The sequence below is a fragment of the Callorhinus ursinus genome, unplaced genomic scaffold (genome assembly GCF_003265705.2).
Source record: "Callorhinus ursinus isolate GAN/ISIS: 27379988/994484 unplaced genomic scaffold, GSC_fseal_2.0 scaffold27, whole genome shotgun sequence".
In the NCBI taxonomy this organism is placed as follows: domain Eukaryota; kingdom Metazoa; phylum Chordata; class Mammalia; order Carnivora; family Otariidae; genus Callorhinus; species Callorhinus ursinus.
This window is the reverse complement of record NW_027397089.1, coordinates 17,522,992-17,548,629: the sequence shown is the minus strand read 5'-3', so window position 1 is coordinate 17,548,629 and position 25,638 is coordinate 17,522,992. Positions and strand designations below refer to the sequence as shown.

At 40.0% G+C, this 25,638-nt stretch overlaps 1 protein-coding gene across 2 annotated transcripts in view; it reads left to right on the top strand.

Annotated features, from left to right (window-relative positions):
* The window catches only part of DERA (deoxyribose-phosphate aldolase), a 117,137-nt gene that overhangs the window by 33,325 nt on the left and 58,174 nt on the right, over positions 1-25,638 (top strand). The window contains exons 2-5 of one of the 2 annotated variants that reach the window (XM_025879806.2): positions 17,619-17,716; positions 19,082-19,229; positions 20,669-20,764; positions 22,741-22,875. In XM_025879806.2, the coding sequence (XP_025735591.1) occupies positions 17,619-17,716; positions 19,082-19,229; positions 20,669-20,764; positions 22,741-22,875 (477 nt within the window). The remainder of the gene's footprint in view (positions 1-17,618; positions 17,717-19,081; positions 19,230-20,668; positions 20,765-22,740; positions 22,876-25,638) is intronic. The other variant, XM_073877928.1, reaches the window with a different exon arrangement.

The window sequence follows — 25,638 nt, the reverse complement described above, 5'->3', positions numbered from 1 at the left end:
GGTTCTGGTTTGGGGTCTCTCACGAAGGTGTAGTGAAGTTATCAGCCAAGGCAGCAGTCCCCTCCGCTTTCAGAGTGGCTCCCTCTGATGGTTGGCAAGTTTAGTGTTGGAAACTGGTCAGAGCCCTCAGCTCTTCTTTATGTGGACCTCACCCTAGGGCTACCTGAGTGTCCCTGTGACGGGGCACCTGGCTTCTCCCAAAAAAGAGTGATACAAAGTAGTAAGATCAGAGCCACAATGCCTTTTATTACCAAACGTTGGAAGTCATACACTATTTCCGCAGTATCTTAGTGGTTACATAGGTCAGTCCTATTCATTGTGGAAGGAGCATGAATACCAGGAGATGAGAATCACTGGGGCCAATTTTGGAGACTATCACAGTTTCCCTTATTCATTATGTTACTTATTTTAGCTTGCCTTTGTTTACCGTTTCCTTCACTAAAAATTTCAAACATTCTGAAAAGTAGAAGGACTAATGTAAAATCACCCATAGATACCAGTCACCTAGAGGTAATAGCTGTTAATGGTTTACAGTTTGCTTTGGCATTTTTTTTCTGAAATATTTTATTTTATTTTATTTATTTATTTTTTTTAAGATTTTATTTATTTATTTGACAGAGAGAGACACAGCGAGAGAGGGAACACAAGCAGGGAGAGTGGGAGAGGGAGAAGCAGGCTTCCCGTGGAGCAGAGACCCCGATGCAGGGCTCGATCCCAGGACCCTGAGATCATGACCTGAGCTGAAGGCAGACGCTTAACGACTGAGCCACCCAGGCGCCCCTTCTGAAATATTTTAAATTAAAATTATAGACATCATGACATTTCATTTATAAATACTCGTTTGTGTCTTTAAGAAATATATTTTCTTACAATATCATATCATTATCACAATAACCAAATCTGAAATAATTCCCTGATATTATCTAATACCAAGTCTTTATTTAGATTTCTTCACTTGTCCCCAAAATATATTTTGTAGCTGGTTTGTTCAAGCCAGAATCTAAGTAAGGACCATGCATTATATTCAATTGCTGTATTTGTCTCCGTTCATCTGGAATAACAGTTGTTTCTTTGACTGCCGTGAGTTTGATGATTAGGGGTTATCTAACTTGTAGATTGCCCCAACTTTAGGATTTATCTGATTATTTCCTCATGATGTCATTTAACTTATTTTTCTCTCTTCTGTATTTCCTTTAATTTGGAAGTCATATATTAGTTTTGGTTCTCTAGAAAAACAGAATCAGTGGTAGATATATGAATAGAGATACAAATATAGATGAAGAGAGTTAATATAAGGAATTAGCTCATGTGATTATGGAGTCTGAGAAGCCCAAGATCTGCAGTTAGTGAGCTAGAGACCTAGGAGAGCAAATGCTGCAGTTCTAGTACAAGTAGGAAGGACTGAGAGCCAAGAGAGCTGATGATATCAGTTCTAGTCCTAGTCCAAAGGTCTAGGTACAAGTTCCAGTCTGAGTCTGAGAGCCTGGGAACCGGAAGAGCCAATGGTGTAGGTTCTAGTCCAAGTCCAAGTCCGAAGGCAAGAGAAGACCGATGTCCCACCTCAAAGACAGGCAGAAAGAATTCTTTCTTACTCAGCCTTTTATTTTATTCAGGCCTTCAGCGGATTGGATGATGCCCAGCCACACTGGGGAAGGCAACCTCCTCTACCCAGTCTACTGATTCAAGTGTCAGTCCCATCCAGAAACACCCTTGTAAGACACACCCGGAAATTATGTTTAAACAAATGCCTGGGCATCCCGTGGCGCAAAGTTGATGTATAAAATTAGCTATCACATATTTAAAACCTGATTAGATTCAGATTAAAGAGTTCTGGTAAGAGTACTTCATAAGTGATGCTGTATATTTTATATCATGAGGCTCATAATGAGTATCTGGTTATCCCACTATCAGTAATATTAAGTGTGATAATTTGTTTAAGGAGATTGCAGCTGCATCTACCAATTGTATAATTCCAGTTTACCCCCTTTTTTTTTTTTAAGATTTTATTTATTTGTTTGAAAGAGAGAGAGCAAGCAAGAGAGCACAAGCAGGGGGAGTGACAGGGAAAGGGAGAAGAAGGCTTCCCCGCTGAGCAGGAAGCTGGATGCAGGGCTCGATCCCAGGACCCTGAAATCATGACCTGAGCCAAAGGCAGACAAATGACTGAGCCACCCAGGCACCCCTCCAGTTTACCCCTTTTGAGCTGCAAGTAATGTATGAGATGATACTTCCATACCATGTGAATATCTGGCTGCCCACAAACTTTTCATTCAGTGTCTTTTGCATCCAGGTCTCGGGATTAATCTCTCCTACAGCATTGATTCAGGCTGCCCTTGACTCACTTTAACCAATAGAATGCAGCAGAAATGAGGCTTTAATAGCTGTTTTTATGATTTTGGGAGCCCTGAGCTGCCTTATAAGAGGTTCAGCTACCCTGTTGGAGAAGGCACTCGGAAAGGGGGAGGTTCTTGTCCTAAATAGAGACCTACTGTCCCAGCAGATCTTGCCTGTATCAATTATTTTATTAAGTGTGGCAGAATAATGTTTGTTTTAATTTGAGTCTTGTGTTAAGTCCCACATTTTTCTTCTCCCTTCCTCTCGGATGTCAATACTTCTTCCACAGTCTTTGCTGTTTTTGAATCCTTCTTCCTTGTCCTTTCCTTCTGAAGTTTTCTCCACAGATAGTAGCTATGTGATGAATCTTGGTTAAGTGAATGGCTGTAATTCTTTTGTTCTAGTATATCAAGGCTTCCTCAGACTGTCATTACCCTTTCTCTATAATCTATGTGCGTTTTAAAAAAAGATTTATTAGAGAGAGAGAGAGAGAGAATGCGAGGGGAGGGGCAGAGGAAGAGGGAGAGAGAATCTTACACAGACTGCGCTGAGTGCAGAGCCCAACGTGGGGCTCAATCTCAACCCTGAGACCACAACCTGAGCTGAAACCAAGAGCTGGCCACTCATCTGACTGTGCCACCCAGGTGCCCCTATAATCTATGTGTTTTTATCATTGATTCCTCAAGTGTTTCTAGATTTGCTGTGTGTCACTTAAGTGCAGTGTTGGGGAGCTGGGCTGGGGGGGTAGAAATTTGTATACTAATGAAATGGTCTGAGTCTCTTAGCTTTGTGGAAGCTTCTCATGTTGGCAACATCTAAATTGTGAAACAAACAGTCCAACATAACCACTAGATTATGGGCTCGTGCCTGATATATAGTAAACACCTAAATATTTGGTGACTGACTTGGGTAAGAATTGAAATTGTCTATTATCTGTTAAGGTTCTAGTGGAGCCCCAAGGAAGGTTTTGTGCTTTAAAGGCTTGGGTAACTTGCTCAGGTGAACATAGAGTAGGAGTTTTGATAGGGAGAACCTAGTGTGCAAACTAGATACTTTTGACAGCGAAAAGGGGCGTTAAAATACTTAAAATGATATAATTAAAATATTTATTTATTGACTGACAAATTGTTTTTATATTTTTAGTGACCTATTCAAGAGAAAATGGTTCTATTCAAAAACTTAAAAACACTTCACTCTAAAACAAAATATATTCATGTACATCAGCCAAAAAATGTATTCATCTTAATTATCTCAACATATAAAACAACATAAGTTGAGTCATTGCTCTGCTTTAACCAGTTTCTGAGCTGTATCAATCTGTTACATCATTGGTATCTTTTTGAAGAACACTGAAAATATTTTTTAAGTAACTAAAGTGTTCGTCAGTTTTTTTAAAGTTGCAATTTATGTTTCTTAAATTTGAAATTCTTGACAGTTCTTTTCTGTGGAACATATTATTTCTAATTGAGAAAATATTTTCTCTATGGATGCTGAGGTATCTGGTAAGCTTAGAGCAAATTCTGTAAGTAGAAGTTGTTCTTATTTCTCACTTTTTAAAACTGAAATGTATAAATATTTTGGCATAAATAGTTTCACAGCTAATGTATTTCTCCTCTGTGCCAAGGTAAAATAATATATATTTTTATAAGATAAAACTTGTCAAATAAAATGTCTGTTTAAGGTTCTTTTGAATGTTTTGCTAAATCTAAATACTGTAAAATCTCAAGCCTTCACAATTTCATTTCTTTCCAGTACAGAATATAAATGTATCCCATTTAAAATAGGAGTTTGTGGTAACTAGTCTCCAAAGATGCACCGGGTCTCTCGGATTGTCGTCCCCTATAGCATTGATTTGGGCTGCCGTTGATTCACCCTGACCAATAGAATACAGCAGAGGTGAGGCTTTAATAGCTGTTTATATGATTTGGGAAGCCCTGAGCTGCCTTGTAAGAGGTTCAGCTACCTTGTTGAAGAAGGCACCTGGAAAGTGAGAGGTTCTGGTCCTACATGGAGAAAGAGAGGGACACCTAGTGTCCCAGCAAAGCCCAGTCTTCTAGCCGCCTTCTCTAAGGCACTTGGGTATGTGAGTGAAGCTCTATTGCATGTTCCAGTCCCACTCAACCCACAGAATCAGGAGAAATAATAAAGGGGTTGTTGATTTTAGCCATGACATTCTGTGGTGATTTGTTTTACAGCAGTAGATAGTCAAAACATAAGTTGTGGTATTCCAAAGTGCAATTTTAGAATTTTGAAACTATGCCTTGTTTACTGGTTGAAATGCCCTCCTCATTTAATTTGTTGAAATCTTGTCTTTACTTCTGTAGGGATACATTTTAGTGTCTTCTTGTTTGCAATGTTTACAAACAGTTGTCATCAGTAATTGTGGTTCATGAAGTTTCAAAAGCTGGAGGCTTTTGGTGTTTTATTTACTTAACAGGTTTTTTTTAAAAAAGATTTTCAACTGATTTTGAAAAAAAAAAAGCCAACTTTAAAGGTCTGATTTACAAAATAGTTCAGGATTAGTTGTACATCAGCTTAGATTGACAAAATGGTTCTTCCAAGAGTCAGATGTTTCTAATATTCAGCTGATGATGATCAGTAAAGAGATAGTACGTACTGCCAGGAAGAAGTATTTATTTTTAATTAAACATCAGCTTTCTCACAAAGATCAGGTAGTTCACTTATTCTGTGTATATATAAAATATTTAAAATTTGACAGCTACAGCTTGCACTTCGTTACAATATGGCAGCTTATTTGGATGAAATTATAAATTATTTGTCTATCACAACCATATCCAAGTATATTTCTGCTCTGTAGGCTTCTTAATAAGAAATTTGTTTTTATCATGATACTGTATTCCAACAAAATTTGTATCCATGTTATCATTGCAAAATCAAACAATTATATGTTCAACACCAGCCTATTTAACTGAATTTATGGGGGCAGTCAAAATGATGTCAGATGTTTTACTTTCAACAAAATAGACTTCTTAAATTTTTCTTTGGGCACCTGGGTGGCTCAGTTGCTTAAGCGACTGCCTTCGGCTCAGGTCATGATCCCGGGGTCCTGGGATCGAGTCCCACATCAGGCTACCCCTGCACAGCGGGGAGCCTGCTTCTCCCTCTGTCTGCCACTCCCCCCTGCTTGTGCGCACTCTCTTTCTCTCTCTATGTCAAATGAATAAATAAAATCTTTAAAAAAAATTAAAAAAATAAAATTTTTCTTTGATTTGATAAATTAGATTTTTAACCACCTGAGCCACCCAGGCGCCCCGATAAATTAGATTTTTAAAATGAGCCAATATTTGAGTTAATCTATCAGATTTTCTCTTTGAAGCACCTGTGCCTCTGATTTAAAACTGGTATTTTCTAGTTGTGAAATTCTGCTTCTGGGGCCAACAAATTAATAACTATTTCTTTACTTTCTATATATATACTAGGAAATTTGGATGTAAAAATGAACTGTATTTAGAGGACAGATCTTCCTCGACCTATGGTGGGGTCATGTCCTGATAAACCCATCATAAGTTGAACATATTATAAGTCAAAAGTGCATTTAATACAGTCACCCACCGAACATCATAGCTTTGCCTAGTCTACTTTAAACATGCTCAGAACACTTACCTTAGCAAGTGGGCAGGATCATCTAGCACAAAGCCTAGTTTATAGTAAAGTGTTGAGTAGCACATGGAATATATTAAATACTGTACTGACGGTGAGAAACAGACTGGTTGTTGTGGGTACAGGATGGTTGTCACTGGATCGGTGGTTTCCCCTTGTGACCACATGGCCGGCCGGGAGCTGTGGCTGCTGCTGCCCAGCATTCCGAGGGAGGATCCTACCACATGTTGATAGCCTGGAAAAAGGTCAAAATTCCAAATTGGAAGTTGGTTTCTACTGAATGCATATTGCTTTTACACCATCATAGAACTGAAAAATTGTCAATCGAACCATCGTAAAATGGGGACCATCCATACTCATTTTATCTGACTGGTAAGTCTTGCTTCAGAGCTTTCTGTCACTGTGTCTTCTGAGGCTGTGTTAAATTGCCATCTTTAAGCGCAGGCTTCTTAACATAACTGCTAATTTTTGCAGTGTATAAAGATGCTTGTTAGCAGATTTGGGTCTTGGAGTCAGTGATATCTCTGTAGAGCTATTTTGGCACGTGATAGATGTTGAAAAGCATTTTGTGCAAATTACAGATCATCAACTTTTCTGAGAAATGGAAATTCAGAATTTAATATTTCATTAAGCATCCTTTTTTGGAGCTCATTGTTGCTAATAGATTTTTTTTTTCCAAAATGAAAAGGGTAACCCTAAATAGGTTTAGATTTATAGAATATGAAAATGACAAAAGCATTGCTTTCAATTAGTTCCCCTCTAGGAATCTAGATTTTCATACTGCTTATTCACCTTACCTATAGGTTGTCATACTTCTCACGCCCTACTGACTGGGGGCATGGTGTGTCTGTGTCTTCGGTGGGCTTGGGCCTGGGCCAGGGCACAACTGGCTCGTAACTTCAAATGACTGCAGAGACAAAGAGCATTGCATACTTCTACCACCCCAAGACTGGAAGGAGTCAGCCGTTTTTCTTCCTTCCTTCCTTCCTTCCTTCCTTTTTCTTTCTTTCTTTCCTTTCTTTTCTTCTTTCTTTCTTTCTTTCTTTCTTTCTTTCTTTCTTTCTTTCTTTCTTTCTTTCTTTCTTTCTTTCAAGATTTTATTTATTTGTCAGAAAGAGAGAGAGAGAGAGCACAAGCAGGGGGAGTGGCAGGCAGAGGGAGAAGCAGACTCCCTGTTGAGCAAGGAGCCCTATGCGGGGCTCGATCCCTGGACCCTGGGATCATGACCCGAGCCCAAGGCAGACACTCAAGCATCTGAGCCCACCCAGGCACCCCTCCTTATTTTTTGTTTTAAAGATTTTATTTATTTATTGGAGAGAGAGAGAGAGCACACGGGATGGGGAGGGGCAGAGGCTGAGGGAGAAGCAGGCTCCCCACTGAGCAGGGAGCTTCACGTGGGGCTTGATCCCAGGATCCCGGGATTGTGACCCGAGCTGAAGGCAGATGCTTATCCAGCTGAGCCACCCAGGTGCCCCTCACTTCCTTATTTTATATGGGACTCTGCTCAGTTGTTTTCTTATAGGAGACTCCCTGACCCTGCCCCCCATCCTGCCACTATCCATTCTCTTATCCTATGTAACTTTTCAGTGTAGCCCACATATATTGTGTAATAGATTCGACATATATTTACATGTTTATTTGTCTCATTTCATGAGAAGAAGCTTTGTGAAAGTAAGGATTTTGGTTTTTCATTCACTGCTGAACCCCCTGAGCCTAGGGCAGTGCTGGCATCATCATATGTATCCCTTTTTTTTTTTATTAGTTGAATGAATGAATAAATGTAATTCATAGACAGATGTGTATTGACCACACTTTCTAGGAGCAAAGTCCCTAACCTGTCTTATATCTTAAGTTTAAGGTACGGACTTTGGGTCGGAGAGACCCCTATAGACTCTGGGAGCAGACCTAATGCCATTTGATCTGGGAATTCTGGGGTCCTGCACACCTTGCACTTAGACTGGAAAGAGAATGTGATCTCGGGGAAAGTCTGGACCTTTGACTCCATAAACTCCTTATCTATGGGGAAGGGCATTGGTCTGGGTGGGCCAGTGAGGGCCCGTCTCACTCAGGTATGATCTTTATATCATCTAGGATTTATATACTAATCAGGTTCTCTCTGGTGGCCCGGGTGCTAATGTTTTAGTGATCTTTTCTATGGGAGCAATAATGGTGGCGTTCAGAGGTTATCATTTCTGCCTGGCATCATGCAGCTGAGTCATACTGGATTCGTGGAAGGACTCAGTGGCAGAGTTTGGTCATGACGGGTTTGGGGTGTGAAATGCCCCAGGGAGGCGTTGTACGATGCTGATGCCTGGACCATAGCAACAGCCATCTTGCTGGTTTACCTACTGTAGTGTCTTTCTACCTGTCTTGCACACTTCTACTTGGCAATGCCTCTCAATTGAAAAGAGTTAAGTATATTTTGTGTTTAGTGTTCAATAAGGTAATGCATACTCTTATGCGTAAAAATTTTCAGTGCTATGGAACTGTATAACATGAGAAAGTAGAAATCTTACGTAATTCTAGCTCTGAAGAGAAACTCTTCTATCAATTTGGTATATATTCTTTTATTTTTTTGCACAGGTACCAACAGATATATGTTTTATACTTGTATTTTTGTTTTTATAAACATTTTTATTTTATTTTATTTTTTTATTTTTTAAATTTTATTTATTTATTTCAGAGAGAGAGAGAATGAGAGATAGAAAGCACGAGAGGGAAGAGGGTCAGAGGGAGAAGCAGACTCCCCGCCGAGCAGGGAGCCCGATGTGGGACTTGATCCCGGGACTCTAGGATCATGACCTGAGCCGAAGGCAGTCGCTTAACCAACTGAGCCACCCAGGGGCCCAAACATTTTTATTTTAGAAAATCACAGCTGTGCAGGCTACTTGTTTTCACTGAGTAAAGTATCATAATCGGTTTCCATGACAGTATTTACTGATCTATCTCATTCTTTTTAATAGCAGGTCATATTCTATATTATGGATCTGCTATATTTGAAGCAGTCATGGATCTTGGTGTCACTTACAACAATACTACCATAAATACCTTTTCATATTGCACTTCCATATTTGTGTAAGCATTTCTATGGGACATATTCTGTATGCTGATTATTTTTAGAAAATACTTCTTCAATTCTGTTAACAGCCCAATTTGGAAATCTTCAGTGGCTCTGATCACTTACAGGGTAAAGTCTAGCCCAGTGCTGTCTAATAGAAATATAATATGCAACAAAAGCAATTTAAGATCTTCTAGGGTGCACATTATAAAAGGAAAAAAGAAACAGGTGAAAATAATTTTAGTACTTTTTATTTAACCACATGTGTCCCAGATATTAAATTTTTGGTGTATAATCAATATCAAAATGTAATTACAGAGGGGCACCTGGGTGGCCCAGTTGGTTGAGCATCTGATTTGATCTCAGCTCAGGTCTTGATCTCAGGGTTGTGAGTTCAAGCCCCGCATTGGGCACCATGCTGGGCTTAAAAAAAACCCAAAACCAAAAAACATAATTAGAGATACTTTGTGTCCTTTTTTTGTATTAAATCTTTGAAATCTGCTGAGTACTTCACACTTAAAGCACATCTCAAATTGGATTGTTCCACATTTCAAATGCTCAGATGGCCACATGTGGCCAGTGGCTACTGATCGGGTAGCACAGATCTAGACTCTTAGCCTGGTACTTAAGAAGCTTTACAGATAAGCCACAGTGAATCAAATAGAGCCAGCTTGCCTCTGTATCTGACACTCCTGTTTCCCATAAACCTTCAGTGCTTCCTTTTTATTTTTCCTGAATCCTGCCCATCCTTTGGGTAGGGTTTCTCAGCTGTGGCACTGTTGACATTGGGGGCCAGTTAAGTCTCTATTACTGGACTGTTCTATTGGTCCTGAGCCTGTTGATGGTAGCACCCTTGGTTAGGAATGCCTGCGGTGCTCACTTGGGCACATCACTTGTGGCAAATTCCATAGAACTGACAATTCCCCTACCGGGGCTCCTACTTATGGGTGGTCCGTCTCTTCAGGTTCTTATTATGACTGCAGAACACACAGTTCAGTAAAAACCATCAGGGATCTCTGAGGATCAGGATTTATCACTCACAAGTCCTGGAGAGTGCATGACATACCCAAGGGCTGGGCTTGGGTATGGTGAGGTTTCTGGTAGAAAGAGCCAGTATGCACACATAAGCAATGACCTGAGTCTTATTAGGGTCTGAGGGTGGGATGTCTAGGGTTTTGTGGGCTAACTCTTTATTGGCTAATTTAAAGCAAAAGAGCAGGGATTGGGGCATGCAAAGGAGAAGCAGGGTCACTCGAGCAGGCAGTTATCTAGGTTACCCAGGGCTTTCTGAAAGAGGAACCTTCATGTGTGGGAGCTGTCTAGTTCCTTGTTGGTTGGTTTGTTAGTAGCTGTGTTATACGACTGGCCATATGTTTATTCAGGATGGATGTCTTTTGTTGTTTTTAAAGATTTTAATTTATTTATACATGAGAGACAGAGAGAGAGAGGGAGGCAGAGGGAGAAGCAGGCTCCTCGCGGAGCAGGGAGCCCGATGTGGGCAGGACTCGATCCCAGGACCCTGGGATCATGACCTGAGCCGAGGGCAGACGCTTAACCGACTGAGCCACCCAGGCATCCTATGGATGGATGTGTTTTGAAATGGATGCCTTAGCAATCAAAAGCTTAAGGTCAGGCACTTACACTACAATTAGAAAACTTAGTATCAGGCACTTACACTACTAAGAGACTGTCTTGTACATTGTAGGATGTTTACCTGGCCTCCACCCCACTAGGTGCAAGTGGCACCAAAGATGTCTCCAGACTGAGAACCTCTGCTTTAGCATCAATTGCACATCTCCACTTGATCTAAGAGTTTTTTTTAGCCAAGTGGATGAGCCTACTCTGACCTTCCCTTTCTCTGAACTTGACTTACTGTCCAGCCAGTGTGGTGAGCATATGTTCCAGGGAAAAAGCCATTTGTGGTCAAGTGTTTGAGAAATGCCGAATCAAAGGCCATTCGAGAGATTTCTTTCCTGTGGGACTTTGTCATAGAGTCTAATGTGCCCAATGCTTTATGCATCTCCAAGAGAAGCTAACCCATCTAGCACGTTCCAAACTCATGCTCATTGTAATAGAAATTTGTCATTTTTCTGGCTGGGCAGCAACTAACACGTGTCCTCTTAGTGTTGGGTCATTCTATCTATAGTATGTGGATCAGGTTGGAGGCGCTACAGAGGAAGGCGTGGATCTTCCCTCTTCCCTGCCCCTCACAGGCATGCCTAGGTCAGGCTTCGGATGCTTTCCTGTGGAACTTGAGGCTCTGAGTGAGTTGGGGTAACGGCAGTGGTGTTGTCTGCAGCTGCTGCTGTGAAATCTCAGCCAGGCTGTTGCTGATCAATGCTGGCCTTGTGGTTCTAGCTGTGTCTCTGTACTGTTGTCTTCGGTTCCTGTCTGTTGTCTGAGCTTGTTCTTCTAATCTCTTCTCAGTTATCTGGGTTTTTACCATCCTTCCCGTTTTGGTCCAATCATCAAAGTCAGTTTTCATCATTTTTAACTGAAAGATTCCTGACTGATGTGACCAGTGGGACCAGTTGGAGATGTTGGTTAAATGCATTGATTGCTCTTTGTCCCCATATGTTCGCTTATATTTTCTATAATTCAACTCCCCCAGTTGGTGGCGTTACTCCCTGAGCTTTGTCTGGACAGCAGCTACCTATTTCAGGCCACCGTGTTTCTCACATTCTGTTGCACGGAGCCTGCACACCAGAAAGGCTAAATGCAGAGGCGGTAGGACTTGCACATGGGCGCCTCACTCTACTGAGGGCTCGTGGCTCTCTAGCTGCGTAACTGCTGCTACCACCTGCTGCTGAACCGTGGAGGCTGGTGACTGAGTGGTGAAGGGCATCCTGGGAACGCGTGGAACAAAAATAGGTAACCTGGGGACTGCACCAAACAGTATGTTGATGTTGAATAAGTGACTAGGTTCTCCTAGTGCCTTGATCAACCTACAGACATGAGCTGATGATCGAGAAGGAGAGTAATCGACAGAAATTGATTAGTAAAGAGCAGTAATAGCTGGGAAAGGGCTAATCTCTCAAGGAGGGATGAAGGATTAGAGAAAGGAGGGAGACCTTAAAATCCCCACGTGATGCTACTGTGTGAAGCCAGGTCCAAGAGCACACGTATCTTGTGATGTGAACCCAGACTCTGTTCCACTGTGATGATGTGTACTGAGAGAATGTTATAATCCGTGTGGCTGTGGACACAAGACATACTGGAAATGACAGCCAAAGGGAAGAGGAGTGTAAGCAGAGAATATTCAAGGTTGGTACCAAAGGAATAAGTGAGCAGGTCACGTTGGCCTTTAGCTTGGTGCCAGAAATCTACATTGAAGTATTTTAGAGGGTGTAGTAAACTCATCACTCACCTGGACTTGGATTGATATCCTAAAGAATGGTTAGGGATGGAGAATGTATGTGGGATGGGAGTTGGAGATTAGGGTCAGAGTAGCTGTGGGGAGATGTCATAGTTAAGGCTCTGTGAGCAGTGGCAATATATGCTGTCAAGTTGTTGGTGTCTTTGTTTCTAGACCATCTCTCTGGGTTCTAAGGATTGGGCTTACACGGTAGAATGTTAGAAGAGTTGGCTCGTGTCCACTGGGGGCATGGGTGTCCTAGAGAGCTCACCCGGGGCTTATTGGGTGGTAGACTAGACTTTGGGAAGAAAACAAATTCTAGTTTCTACCTGTTAGTAAGGATGAAGCTCCCAGTCTTGTGTCTTTGGTTAGGAACTGGAGAAGGCTGAATCTGCTCATTTATAGAAGTTGAGTATCTTCTGAGCCTGAATGGATCAGGCATGCACTGACGTCCAGGGCTCTTTTTTCTAGCCAAGCTAACCTTTTCCAAGGCTAAGATTGAAAGACTAGACATGATCAAGTTGATATTTCACTGGTTTCAGTGTCTGAGGTAAAAAATAAATGTACTATGATGCAAGGGACGTATTGAGCAACTATTTCTATGCTGGGCACTTGCACATATGGGAATTTGTGGCTGATTCCTGGGAAGTTGCAAATTAGAATTGAAAATAGAAAGAATGAAAAGAGAAAACATGGGAAATTTAATCTTTCTTTTCCCAAATTTGGGAGAAAAGAATCTCTAATAACATATCACAATTTATTTCTCTCCATTAGGAACAAAGGTAAAATCAAAATACAAAATAAACCTCCTTTCACAGAGTTATCGTTTGGTGTTCGTGTTTTAGGTATATTGTGAAGAAGCGCGAGAACATCCATGGAAGCATCAATGGACGTGGCAGAAAGACCACGTGGTGGATTTGTAGGGAAGTGATTTGTCTCCACTGAGACATAGGAAAAATAATAATAATAAAAAATTGTGAGAAGAGTATTTGAGAACAAATTTATAACTGACAGAAGGGCCCGAAATCCACCCAAATGACATACTAAGAGACACAATAGGATATTTTTCATGGGAGAGTTTTGAGAAAAGAGTATTATCGCCTTCCAATTATGGCTTCATGTCTCTTCTCCCCAAAGGCATGTGTACTTGAAACACCTCTTGGCCCCTGTAAGAGAAGATTCTATGGTACTGATGAGATTGTGTGCATTAGAATCACTTCTCCTGGAAAGGAGATGCTAAAGGGTACTCGAATAAAATATTAAAAATTATGAAGGACATAACAAAGGCCAATCAGTCCTTTCTTTTCCCCAGACCCCATAATATGAGAACAGGGGTTATTTGATGAAATTAAAGAGTAGCAAATTAAGTGCTAATAAAATGAGATAGTCACTTATATAATTCATTACCATGGGAGGTCACAGAGGCAAATTCTGTGGCTGGATTAAATATGGGGCCGGATAATTTTATGACCGCTAATGATATTTTTGACAGTGGAGGCTGATATTGCAAGAAGAGTAATCCTATTACATCCTCCAGGAGGTGGTTCGCAGGGACCTCTGGCAAGTGGTGTCTGAGAAGTGTGAGAGCAGGCCTCGTGGGTTCTAACCTTTGGTGGGGAATTGTACTAAAAATTAGTTTTTAAGGTGGATGCCCTCAGGTATTCTGTTCGTGCTTCAGTCCCAGCTTCTCTTGTCGAGATCCACAAGTTCTTTAATCAGAAGCGGTTGGGGTGCAGAGTTCCATCATTCAAGGTGAATAAGTTCCAGAGATACAGTGTATAGCATCATGACTATTGTTTTATGTTTGTTTGTTTTTTTTAAAGATCTTCTTTACTTATTAGGGAGAGAGAGAGAGAGGAAGTGAGCCTGGAGGAGCAGAGGGAGAGGGACAAGCAGACTCCGTGCTGAGTGCAGAACCTAACTCAGGGCTCGATCCCATGACCCTGAGATCATGACCTGAGCCGAAATCTAGAGTTGGACTCTCAACCGACTGGGCCATCCAAACACCCCCAATGTGACTATTGTTAACAATACTGTATTGTTTGGTTGAAATCTGCTGATAGAGTAGATCCTAAATGTTCTCAACCCACTCAGAAAAGGAAAAAAAAAAAGGGAAATGTGTGAAATGATAGATACGTTAATTAGCTTCATTGTGGTGATTGTTTCACCATGTAGATGTATTTCAAAACATCAAGATGTATATCTTAAACATAACACTTTTTGTCAGTTATACTTCAATAAAGCTGGCAGGGAGGGACGTAAACACTAAAAGTTTTTTTTTTAGAAAAAGCAGTTGGGAAAGATATTGCCCAGAATTTGATCATTTCTGGGCTCGGGGAACTACTCATTTTATTTATTGAATGCCACCCACGTGTCAGGCACTTTGCTTGGAGTTTTAAAAATCTGTTGGGACTGAAACATTTTGACAAATTAGTGCATTCAGAATAAGGGGCCTTCACTAAAGGTAGACTATAAAGTTACATTGAGTGCATAGAAGCAAAGAAATAGCTCAACCTGTATGGTTCAGAGGAAGTTCACAGAGAAGGTGGCATTTGAACTAAGTCTTAAAGGTTGGGTGGGAATTCACTCTGTTGGCAAGATAACAAAGGGCAGAAGGAATAACCAGCATGCACAGGTCCAGAGACAGAACGTGACATAATTGCCAGTGAACTTCTGGTAGTTTAGAAAGGCTGTACCCCAGGGCTGGAGGGTCAGAAATGGAGAAGAGGGGTCCTATGAGGGCAAAGGGAGCCAGGTAGTGAAGTCTTGGGATTGCCAGAGGTGTCTCTCCAGTAGCCAGGCTTCCTATGGTGGTCGTGTGGGTGGGGAGTAGAGAGGATGTGGGGAGGGGCATCCAGGAAGGGTCATATGATGGATAAAGGACTGCCCCCCAGAGCCTTGCCCCACCAGCACAGGCTTCCCTCTTTTGGCCACTGTCAACAGTTGCTTGGTGGTGAGCCTTGTATTTCACACAACTCTGCCTCATTGATTGTCTGAAATGATGTTTACCATAAACCTAATCACCATTAACAGGTTGTTTTTTTTTTTATATATATATAAAAAAGAATCTCCCCTGCCTTTGGGTGGAGAGGGGTTCTTGTAGGTCTTATAAATTAGGATGAGTCTATCTTATTGCTTTGGGCTTTACCTAGAACCCATCTTTGGCTGGGGAAGAAGAGGCAGATACCATTTGCTTGACCTTAGATTCTGTGATGTTGGCTCAGCAGATGAGCAGGAAACCATACAGTGTCTTGGAGGAGCAGATGGATTGAAATGATAAAACTGTTTTGTTAAATGAGTTCAGCTAACAAAATAATTTAATTAGGAAAAAAAAAAGCACCCAGACTCTGCTCCTTTTTCAGTGGTATTTAAATAAGCATAATCACTCAGACTCTGACTTGGAATTTCTATAATATTAATATTGATAAGAATCAATTGGAAATGAGAGAGAATGTCTTTTGTAGATACTTGGTCTTATTTTTGTGGTGGATGCAAATACTGTATTATTATTATTAGTTTTTTTTTTCAAAGATCCCATATATCTATTTGACAGAGAGCGAGAGAGCACAAGCAGGGGGAACAGTAGAGGGAGAGGGAGAAGCAGGCTCCCCGCCAAGCAGGGAGCCCGATGCGGGGCTCGATCCCAGGACCCTGAGACCACGACCCGAGCCGGAGGCAGAGGCCCGACCATCTGAGCCACCATTAGTTTGGTTACATAGTGCAGTATGCAATCAGCGGTTTCCCCCCCACGTTATAGAGAACTGTGTTTGGTAGTCTCCTCTTACCTGTGTTCCAAGACCAGCCCCAGGGGATGCCTGAGACTCTGGACAGTACTGGACCCTACCTATATATATACTATATTTTTTCCTATTCATATACACCTGTAATAAGTTTGAATTTATAAATTAGGCACAGTAAGAGATTAACAATAGTAACTAATAATAAAATAGAAGAGTTATAACAATATGGTATAATAAAAGTTATGTGAATGTGATCTTTCTCAGGATATGTTATCGTATTATAGTCACCCTTGTGATGATGCGAGATGGTAAAATGCCTGTCTGATGAAAGGAAATCAGGTGATGTAGGCATTGTGACGTAGTGTTAGGCTGTTATGATGACCCTCTGATGCCTCAGAAGGAGGATCATCTGTTTTTGGACTGCAGTTGACCACGGGTAACTGAAACTGCAGAAAGGAACATCGTGGATAATTGGGGCATATTTCCTTTTCCACAGTAGTTTTTTAAGGCTCTTCTAAGAAGGTGCTAGAGGGATATAAAAATGAAGTTAGTTATAGAAGGTAAATGGGTAAGTGCTCAATTTACTGTGAAGACACTGTTGTGATAGAGTGTTGGTGGATAAAACTGAAATACAATTGAGATACACCCTGTGTTTGGTGTTAGTCACTCAAAGATAAGATTGTGACTCACAATATAGTAAGGACAGGAGACCATTTTACCACGACTCCTTGATGAACTAAATCCAAGTTTTATAGTACAGCTGTATCCAGATGTTAGCTCTATCTGGGGATCTGGCAGTGTTTTCACAAAAGCTAAGGTGTAGGCTGGGTTTAAAATAGAAATTACAGTAGTTAACTCAGAGAGATGGAGGGTAGGATCGGGGTAGGGAAGAGCCTTTTAAAACAGAAGCAATAGAGACGTCTCCCAGAATTTTGAACACCTTGGTTTTTGTTTTTTTTTCTTTCCCTTTTTCTAACTTCTGTTCTATCAATGTTGTAACTTCTAATACATTCTGGAAAAGTCCCTTTTGAGGAAAGCATGGGCTATATCATATCATATCATATCATATCATATCATATCATATCATATCAGCATCTAGTAGATATAAATCTTATCAGTAAGGGGAGTAGTGATTAAGGATTCCTTTAAGCCCCAACATTAATTCACTTAAGTATTTATTAATCATTTGTTCTCCTGGACTGGGCACTTACAAATAAGTCTTTGCTGTCAGAAGTGAGGCATGTGGCACAAGTAATATAGCATTTTCCTCCCCTGTTAGACATATCTATGTAATGAATCAATACAAGTTCTTCCAGTTCCAAATGTACTTGATTTCACATGAAGAATGCCTTTTCAGGGCTGGGTTTCTTTCAACAAGGTTCTTTATTTGTAATTGTGCAAAAGAGAAGCATAGGTTTTAAAAAGAGCTTTGATGCAAAATGATATATCCTTTCAAGGACCACGTAAAATAGGTGAATATATTTAATAAGTGTTCCTCTTTCCCCTTTAGACCTTAGCTGGATCTCCAAAATACAAGTGAATCAACCCGCAGTTCTGAGGCGTGCTGAACAAATCCAGGCTCGCAGAACCGTGAAAAAGGAGTGGCAAGTAAGGTTTCTTCTTGAGCATTCTATTCCTGTAGTTTACAATGCCTGGTCTCTTCCCTCAAGGCCACAATATTGAATTTCACTCAAGATGCATCTAAACTTAAAAGATTGCAGCTGTCCATGACTTTTTTTAATAATTCATATATGATGATGATGGGTTGGAGAAAGATAACACATTTATCCAAACAAGTTAAAAATCTTATCACTCTTGAGTGGCAAAGCTGCAAATGAATTTGAGGCATCTTTATTCATGAGTGAATTAAATGGCATATTTCCTCAACACATTTATTCAGTTCCTTAGACATACCTTCTTTGGTTGTCTTTTATTTTAATTTTTAAACCATAACATCTAAACCTGGTGTGTCTGCTGTTGAGGCCCTTAGGCATAAGAGTTGACCTCCTTTGACCATTGTGTTTACCTTACTATTAATTTTCATAAATCATTTTCCAAAACTCAAAAAGTGATGTTTCATAGGGTACTTGTGGTCAGCATAGCCTTCAGTGTATACTGACCAAAGATGTGCTGTGCATCACAGGACTAAAAGGAATTCAGAGTTCATTTCACAAGTGAGGCAAAATAGTGTGATTGAATCCTTTAGGATGACATTTTACGTTTTGCTCATCCTTGGAAATACTCCGATTGAAAGATAAGAGGAAATTCATCAGAATGAGTTATGAACCATGAATATTGTTTTAGAAATGGAGTTGGATTAAAGCGAAAAACAACAACAACAACAAAATTAGAGACTCTTTTTTAAAGAGTTTCATCCCAGATCCCAAGGCTGGAGGTAAAATATCAGATAGAGACCCTCTTCTTCCCAGGTTCTGTCATCTGGTAGCCATCAGGGGCCCCTAGTGGAGGAGATGGAGAGGTCTGGTGTAGGGAGGCTTGATCTATTAGGGATTTCACTTTGGGATAGCTATGGAAGGAAAAAAATAATTTTTTTTTAAAGATTCTATTTATCTGGGGGAGAGAGAACATGCACAGGGAAAGTGGAGGAGAGAGGGAGAATCTCAAGCAGACTTCGTGCTGAGCCCAGAGCCCAACGTGGGGCTCAGTCTCACAACCCTGAGATCATGACCTGAGTGGAAATCAAGAGTTGGACTCTTAACTGACTGCACCACCCAGGCACCCGGGAAAAGTAATTTTTAAGGCTACTTTGTATCCCTCTTTTATTTTGTTCTATGCAGTGTTCATCTTGTTGGTCACTCTTGAGCAATGTTTATATCACATGTGAGAAGGACATGCCTTAGAACAGGGTAGAGGTCAGATTTTAGCACCCACGTTTGTCTAATGATTTTCTACTAACTGAGTGGGTTGGAGATGAATTTTTTTTTAATCTTGTTTTTATTTTCTTTAAACCAGGCTGCTTGGCTCCTGAAAGCCGTTACCTTTATAGATCTTACTACACTTTCAGGCGATGACACATCTTCCAGCATTCAAAGGCTCTGTTATAAAGCCAAGTATCCAATCCGGGAAGATCTCTTAAAAAGTTTAAATATGCATGATAAAGGTAACATCATTGTGTCTAATCTGTCTGTGTTTACCTCTTTACTAATCACTAAGAGGACTTAAGAGAAGATGCAGTTGCTAAAATGATAACAGCAGTAAAATCCATGGTAGAATTGTGTACATAGACAAATAATTGAGATTCTTTGAAAAACAGCAGGGAGAGAATCTGAGTCTCATTTTTAGGTCAGTTCTTTCCATCCTGGATTAAAGTTTTTGGTAGAGAGTTTCTTTATTTTTCTTTCCAGTTCTTCAGTGTGGGAAATTTTCTATCTAGTGACTCTAAAATACTGATTCTCATTCCCTAGCCACATGTGCAAAAGCCAGTCTCATTACTTAATAATCACATCTCATACATAAAGTATTTTCTATGAGTAAATGAAATACTTTTGAGAATAAAATGCAAATGGGGAATATTGCATGCTCGTATATTAGGTTAAATCTTTTGAAAAAAAGTTATATTCACTCTCTTAGTATACATGAAAGAAAGGACTTTCTAAAGTTGCCATAAGTTTAGAATCTTAACATCTTAGGAATGGAGGAGACCTTTGAGAGTTGATCCCCTATTCCTAAACGAGGAAACCGAGGTCTGGAAGGCTAAAGGGTGTTTCCAAGACCATGTGTCATGGTACTCACTGGGCTGATTTTAGGAGCCACATCTTTCGATGGAGGGATGCTTCATGATTCCCGAGTGCCTGTCAGTAATGAATATGCAACTGGAGATGTTGCATTGGCCCAGTGCAGGTATTTTATCCCAAATAATTTGAAGATAATTTATAGACCTAAACAACTCCACAGCTTTTGAAAAATATTTATTATGTGTCTTTTGGGTTGACAGTAAAAACACCACCTATGTATAGGCATTGTTGAAAGTAGCAACTTCATAGGAGTCTATGTTCTTGCTTTGTTTTATAGTGGCTGTTTGATTTTTATTTGATTTTTTTAAATTTAAGAGCTTATTCCTCCAAGTGAGGGCTCCAGATCCAGATTGTATTATTTCTTGCAAGAGAGGGAATAAGATCAGTTAAATGTCATTTTGCTATACTACCCTGTCAGGTTCTCATCCACTTTTTTTATCCACTGTCTGTTAGCTGTACAAATCTGGATTTTGTTACCTACATGAAATACAATATTCTCATTGAGTCAAGACCATTAAATTTACCGCTTAGGAATCTTAAAAAAGTGGCATTATATTGACCTCCAAGACCAGTGCATCACAGTTATTTTAGTCTGTGTCTTGAACAAGGAGAAAAAGGTCCCTATTGTCAAGAACTGGAAGGGAATGTTGGGGAGTCAAAACTTTTTCATTCAGTGCAATGTCATAGAGGAATTATTTCTCCTCTCGTTCTGATTTCTGCCAGGGTGGTGGTGTAAATAATTAAAAGCCTATTGTTCAAATTGAACTTCCCATAAAGCAGGCTGTTACGACTTCTTTCGTCACAGGCCTTACGACGGCTGCTGTTTGTGTCTACCCCGCGCGGGTGTGTGATGCAGTTAAAGCACTGAAGGCCTCGGGCTGTACCATCCCAGTGGCTTCCGGTAAAATTGTTTTGGCTTTTGCTCTTGTCTCTCAACCTGTTTCCAGTTCTTCAACTCAGACACCTGGGGGTTTTATATACAGTTTTATACTATGATTTGAGTTAGCTTTATATATTTAATGATTTCTGTTTACTCATTCTCTCCATATCTGCTTGCCTCCGAAGTAGCAGACCACATTCATTCCCAAGAAAATAGAACCTTATCCCGTCCTTAAGGAAACTTAACTTGTTTAGGAGGAGTAAGCAAGTTTAAAACGTCATAATGCAGGATATGTAGTAATTTATATGTAAAAGATGACAATAAAGATACGCAGAAGGTACAGTTATAACTCGGAGCAGGGATTGATTTATTTTGCAGAGGTTGGTGACACTCAAGAGAGTAAGGGAATTCTTCACAGGGAAGATGATAACTGCTGGGGGTCTCAAAGGGGAAGGGGGAGTTGACGGTGTTGGTGAGACAGGGAATGGCATTTAGACAGAGGAATTAGCCTGTGTGAAGGCACAGAAGCACATTGAGGGAACCACAAGTGGTTTGTCGTTGTTGGATCTGAATTGGGATGAAGTGGGGGGTGGAAGGGGGCTCTGGGAGTTAAAGCTGGGAAGGTAGATCGGGGCCAGATCACATAGGGGAAAATGGCCCGGTGGTGGCATTTGGGCTCTATTCTGGTTTTGGGGAGGATACTGCAGGATTTTCAGCAAAGGCATGTCATGATCTGCTGCATGATGTAGTAAGTTACGCGGGTGGTCGTGGATCCAGTAGAGTGGAGTGACAGGGAGTTAGGGAGACTTATCACTGTCCAAGTGAGAGGTGTGAGGAGTGCCAGCCCAAAGCCGGGGAGGTAAGGACAAGAGAGTATGTTCAGGAGTTACTCACTTAAGATAGACTCAACAGGACTGGGCATGAAAGAAAAAAGAGTCTTTAAAACTTCTGTGTAGGTGAGTGTGTGAGTGTATGTGAGTGTGTCTGGATGGATAGATATAAAATTAGATTGTACTTTTAGAAGATGTTAAGAGGAATATCTTGGTTCTTTAAAAAAGGAGTCTAAAAAGATAATGATCAAAAGAAACTCATAGTATTGATATACAAGCTATTTGTGAAGATTCCGAAAGTGTTTGGCAGCTACCTTAAATTTTTCATCAGCCTCATTCAATTCAGCTTTTCTTTTATACAACAGGGAAACATGCTTTCCTCTAAGATAGCAGACCCAAGGAATTTAATAACATCAAGGAAATACAAAAGGTTATATTTAGTAATGGAAATGGACTTGATGCACGTGTGAAAAATGTTAATGGTTTTTCAGAAGTGTAGTGTATTTTCTTTCTTTTTTTTTAATTTGTGTTTGGCCTTGCTCTTCCCAACTCGCCCCTGCCCCAATTTTGTGGACAATATTAGGTCCTTTTCCTTCCTGCAATCGCTTCGCTTTATTCTCATCTGCTTGGTCTTCATTTTAAGATAGGCATTGGGAAGAACCTATATTGCAGTTTGGTTGCAGTAGCTATAAATGTGAGTGATTAAATCAAGAATACAGTGGTAACCAACTTAATTAAGAGTAGGATCAATAATTAACCAGTGTCCATCAAGACAGGGCTATAGCTACTATTTTATGACTATCACTGTGAGGATACATATTTTCTTAATTTCTATTTACTTAAAGCCCGCTCATGAGCATCTCTGCAGAAACTTAATTTCAGGTTTTTCAAACTATAAAATACTAATATTCATCCTAACACCAATACTATATGAGATAACATTCTATTTCTTTGCACTTCACTTTGTAAGGTAGGCGTGAAGCTCTTTAATGTCATTAATGCTTTGGTCAAAATGCTGTTTTGTTTTTTTGTATGAAATTCCTTATTAAGATACTTACCAAATGAAATTTGTCTTCCTTCCTTCCTTCCTTCCTTCCTTCCTTCCTTCCTTCCTTCCTTCATTCCTTCCTTCCTTCCTTCCTCCTTCCCTTTCTCTCTCTCTACTAGTGGCCACTGGCTTTCCATCTGGACAGACTCATTTAAAAACACGATTGGAAGAGATCAGATTGGCTGTGGAAGATGGAGCTACGGAAATCGATGTGGTGATTAACAGGACCTTGGTGCTGACCGGCCAGTGGGAAGGTATGTGCAGGTCCTTACCTAAAAGGGAGACTAAGTTTTACCTGCATGAATCAAATGGTGAGGATTGGAAAAGAGGCAGCATGTTTTGGAAGTCATTGTTCTAGGTTACAAGTTACCAGATTAGAGGGTGAATTTCAGAGAAAACACGGCAGGGGTTGCTCATGGCTTGTTCCCCTCATAAATCCTAAGCAGTTGCCTGCATGAACTTTTTAGATCCCTTTGAGTGCTTAGGTGAGTGGTTATTTCTATGCAGTAGATTACTAATTTTTATTCTATTCTCTACTATTTTATTGCTCAATACGTAAATCACTCTAGGCAAGTCATTTATGCAAAGTTTATTTTAATAGGTGGAGGAAACTTCCCTTTTTTAATGTTAATCTTTGTGGATTTTGAGAATGTGGGATTAGTAATGAGTATGCTAAGTCTGTTTTCACTCCTACTGTTCTTACACATAATTCCTATGGATACTCTTTTATATTTACCTTTGAGATTCATGATTTACTATCCCACCAATTATGATAAAACATAACCCATTTCAGTAACAAGCTATTGTTTTTATAATTAGATATTAAAAAAATAGATTTGACCTGTGCCTTAAATATATTTTGTATATTAGAGATTGTTGATAGCTAAAATAAGTATAATTTTCTACTTTGAAAATATCATTATAAAAGTAGTTCAACCAAAAATTTTTAATAAAATCATAAGATAAAGCCAGAATAATATGTTGTCTCTTTAGATATGTGAATATCAAATACGTGGCATATTTTATTCTAATTACAGAGGTTATACCTGCTCGCTGTTAAAAACAAAAATTCTAACCAGTAATAAAGGAAGTAGATGTTCTACATAATCTTATCCACTAGAAATAGCCTCAATAACAGTATAATGCACAAGTTTTCAGACTTTTTTGTCTTCATATATACACATGCAACTGACAGACACCCTTTTTAAAAGTTTAAATAAAAAGTAGGATTATACTTAATGTATTTTTTCTTAATCTACTTATTGGACTTGCCAGTATTTCATGGATATCTTTTTTTAAAAATTTTATTTATTTATTTATTTGAGAGAGAGACGGAGAGTGAGAGAGAGACAGAGAGCACGAGCAGGGTGAGGAGCAGAGGGAGAAGCCGACTCCCTGCTGAGCAGAGAGCCCAATATGGGGCTCGATCCCGGAACTCTGGGATTTTCTTTGTATGAGAAAATAAAGCCTGGAGGTAGGTATTTCAGGGGTACTGTGGCAGTCCCACAAAGACCTTGGTGACTTATGCTACTTTGATCTTCCACTTCTAAAGTGTGTGGCTTCTACCCTCATACTTAAGGGCACTCCATTGTCTAAGGTGGCTTCTGATGCTCCTGCCTTTCCACCCATCTCCCAAATAACAGGAAAGAAGGGCTGTCCTATTCTAAAAACCTCCCACAGCATTTTTCCTTCTACCTCCTTGGCTCAGACTGAGTTACGTGGCCATCTTGGCTGCAAGTGAGGCCGGAAAATGTAGTCTTTTAGCTTAGAATATTAACTACGTTCCCATACATTCTTAGTAAGTTAGATGGTGTGCATTTCTGTGCCCAGATGGAAAGGACTAAGGGGAGTTCTAGCACGGAAGGGCAGTGTGCCATAAGGAGCTCAATGGGGTCTGACGGTAAAAAGCTTAATAGCAAAGGGCCTTGTGAAACAACAATAACACAAATACTCAAAAAGAAATAGGAAGTCAAAAGGCAGAGCACTGTTAACTGTGGGGTGGGTCACCTCAGAGATTTCAGCAGCTTGAAGAGCATCACAGTCACTGATACCACAGTTCTGAATGATCTAGAAAAAAATGTTAAGGCCATTCCTATTGCCCCATACTCCCAATTATACTCATCAACATTTTTAATCCTTACCCTGTTTAAATTCTTGACTGTTCATAAATATCTTTTTGTGCTTTTGATTTTTGTTCTTTTTTTTTATGGTTCATGTGAGCTTTGGCCAATTGCAATCATTCTTAAAGGGCATGTTTTAAATAGCTGTCCCTTATCCCTATATATTGATTCTTGTTTCCTTCTAGTTACAGATTTCAGTTAGGATTTCAGGCCAGAGTAAGAGGGAAAAAAATGAATATGCATAATATTGAAAAAAATTTGGAAATAAACTATGTGATTTAGATTAAAAAAATTATATGCCCTTTATGTCTTTTTTTTTTTTAAGATTTTATTTATTTATCTGACAGAGACACAGCGAGAGCAGGAACACAAGCAGGGGGAGTGAGAGGGGGAGAAGCAGGCCTCCTGTCGAGCCCTGCTAAGCGGGGAGCCCGATGCAGGGCTCGATCCCAGGACCCTGGGATCATGACCTGAGCCAAGGGCAGACGCTTAATGACTGAGCCACCCAGGCGCCCTGCCCTTTATGTCTTTTATTAAACAGTTGTAGACATAGAAGTATAGTTTCTATTATAACTTGTGTTCTTGTCTCTAGAATACTAATTGGTAAATAAAATATAATAGGAGATGGGTTTTGATGTAATTGTCTGTCCCTTAATGAACTAGGAATGGTTGTTTTTAGGAACTGATTATTTCCTAATAACAGGCATTCATGCAAAATGTAATAACACATCTTTGTCCTAGACCCTACTTTTCTATTAACTTTTTTATGGTGTTAATAACCTCTTGACCCAAAACAAATTGAAAAAGAACATTTAATACTAGAAATTTAATTCTGAATAGAAACCTGCAATAACTGAAGCCTTTTTTCACTGCAGTATTTTGTCTTAATTTGCCTCA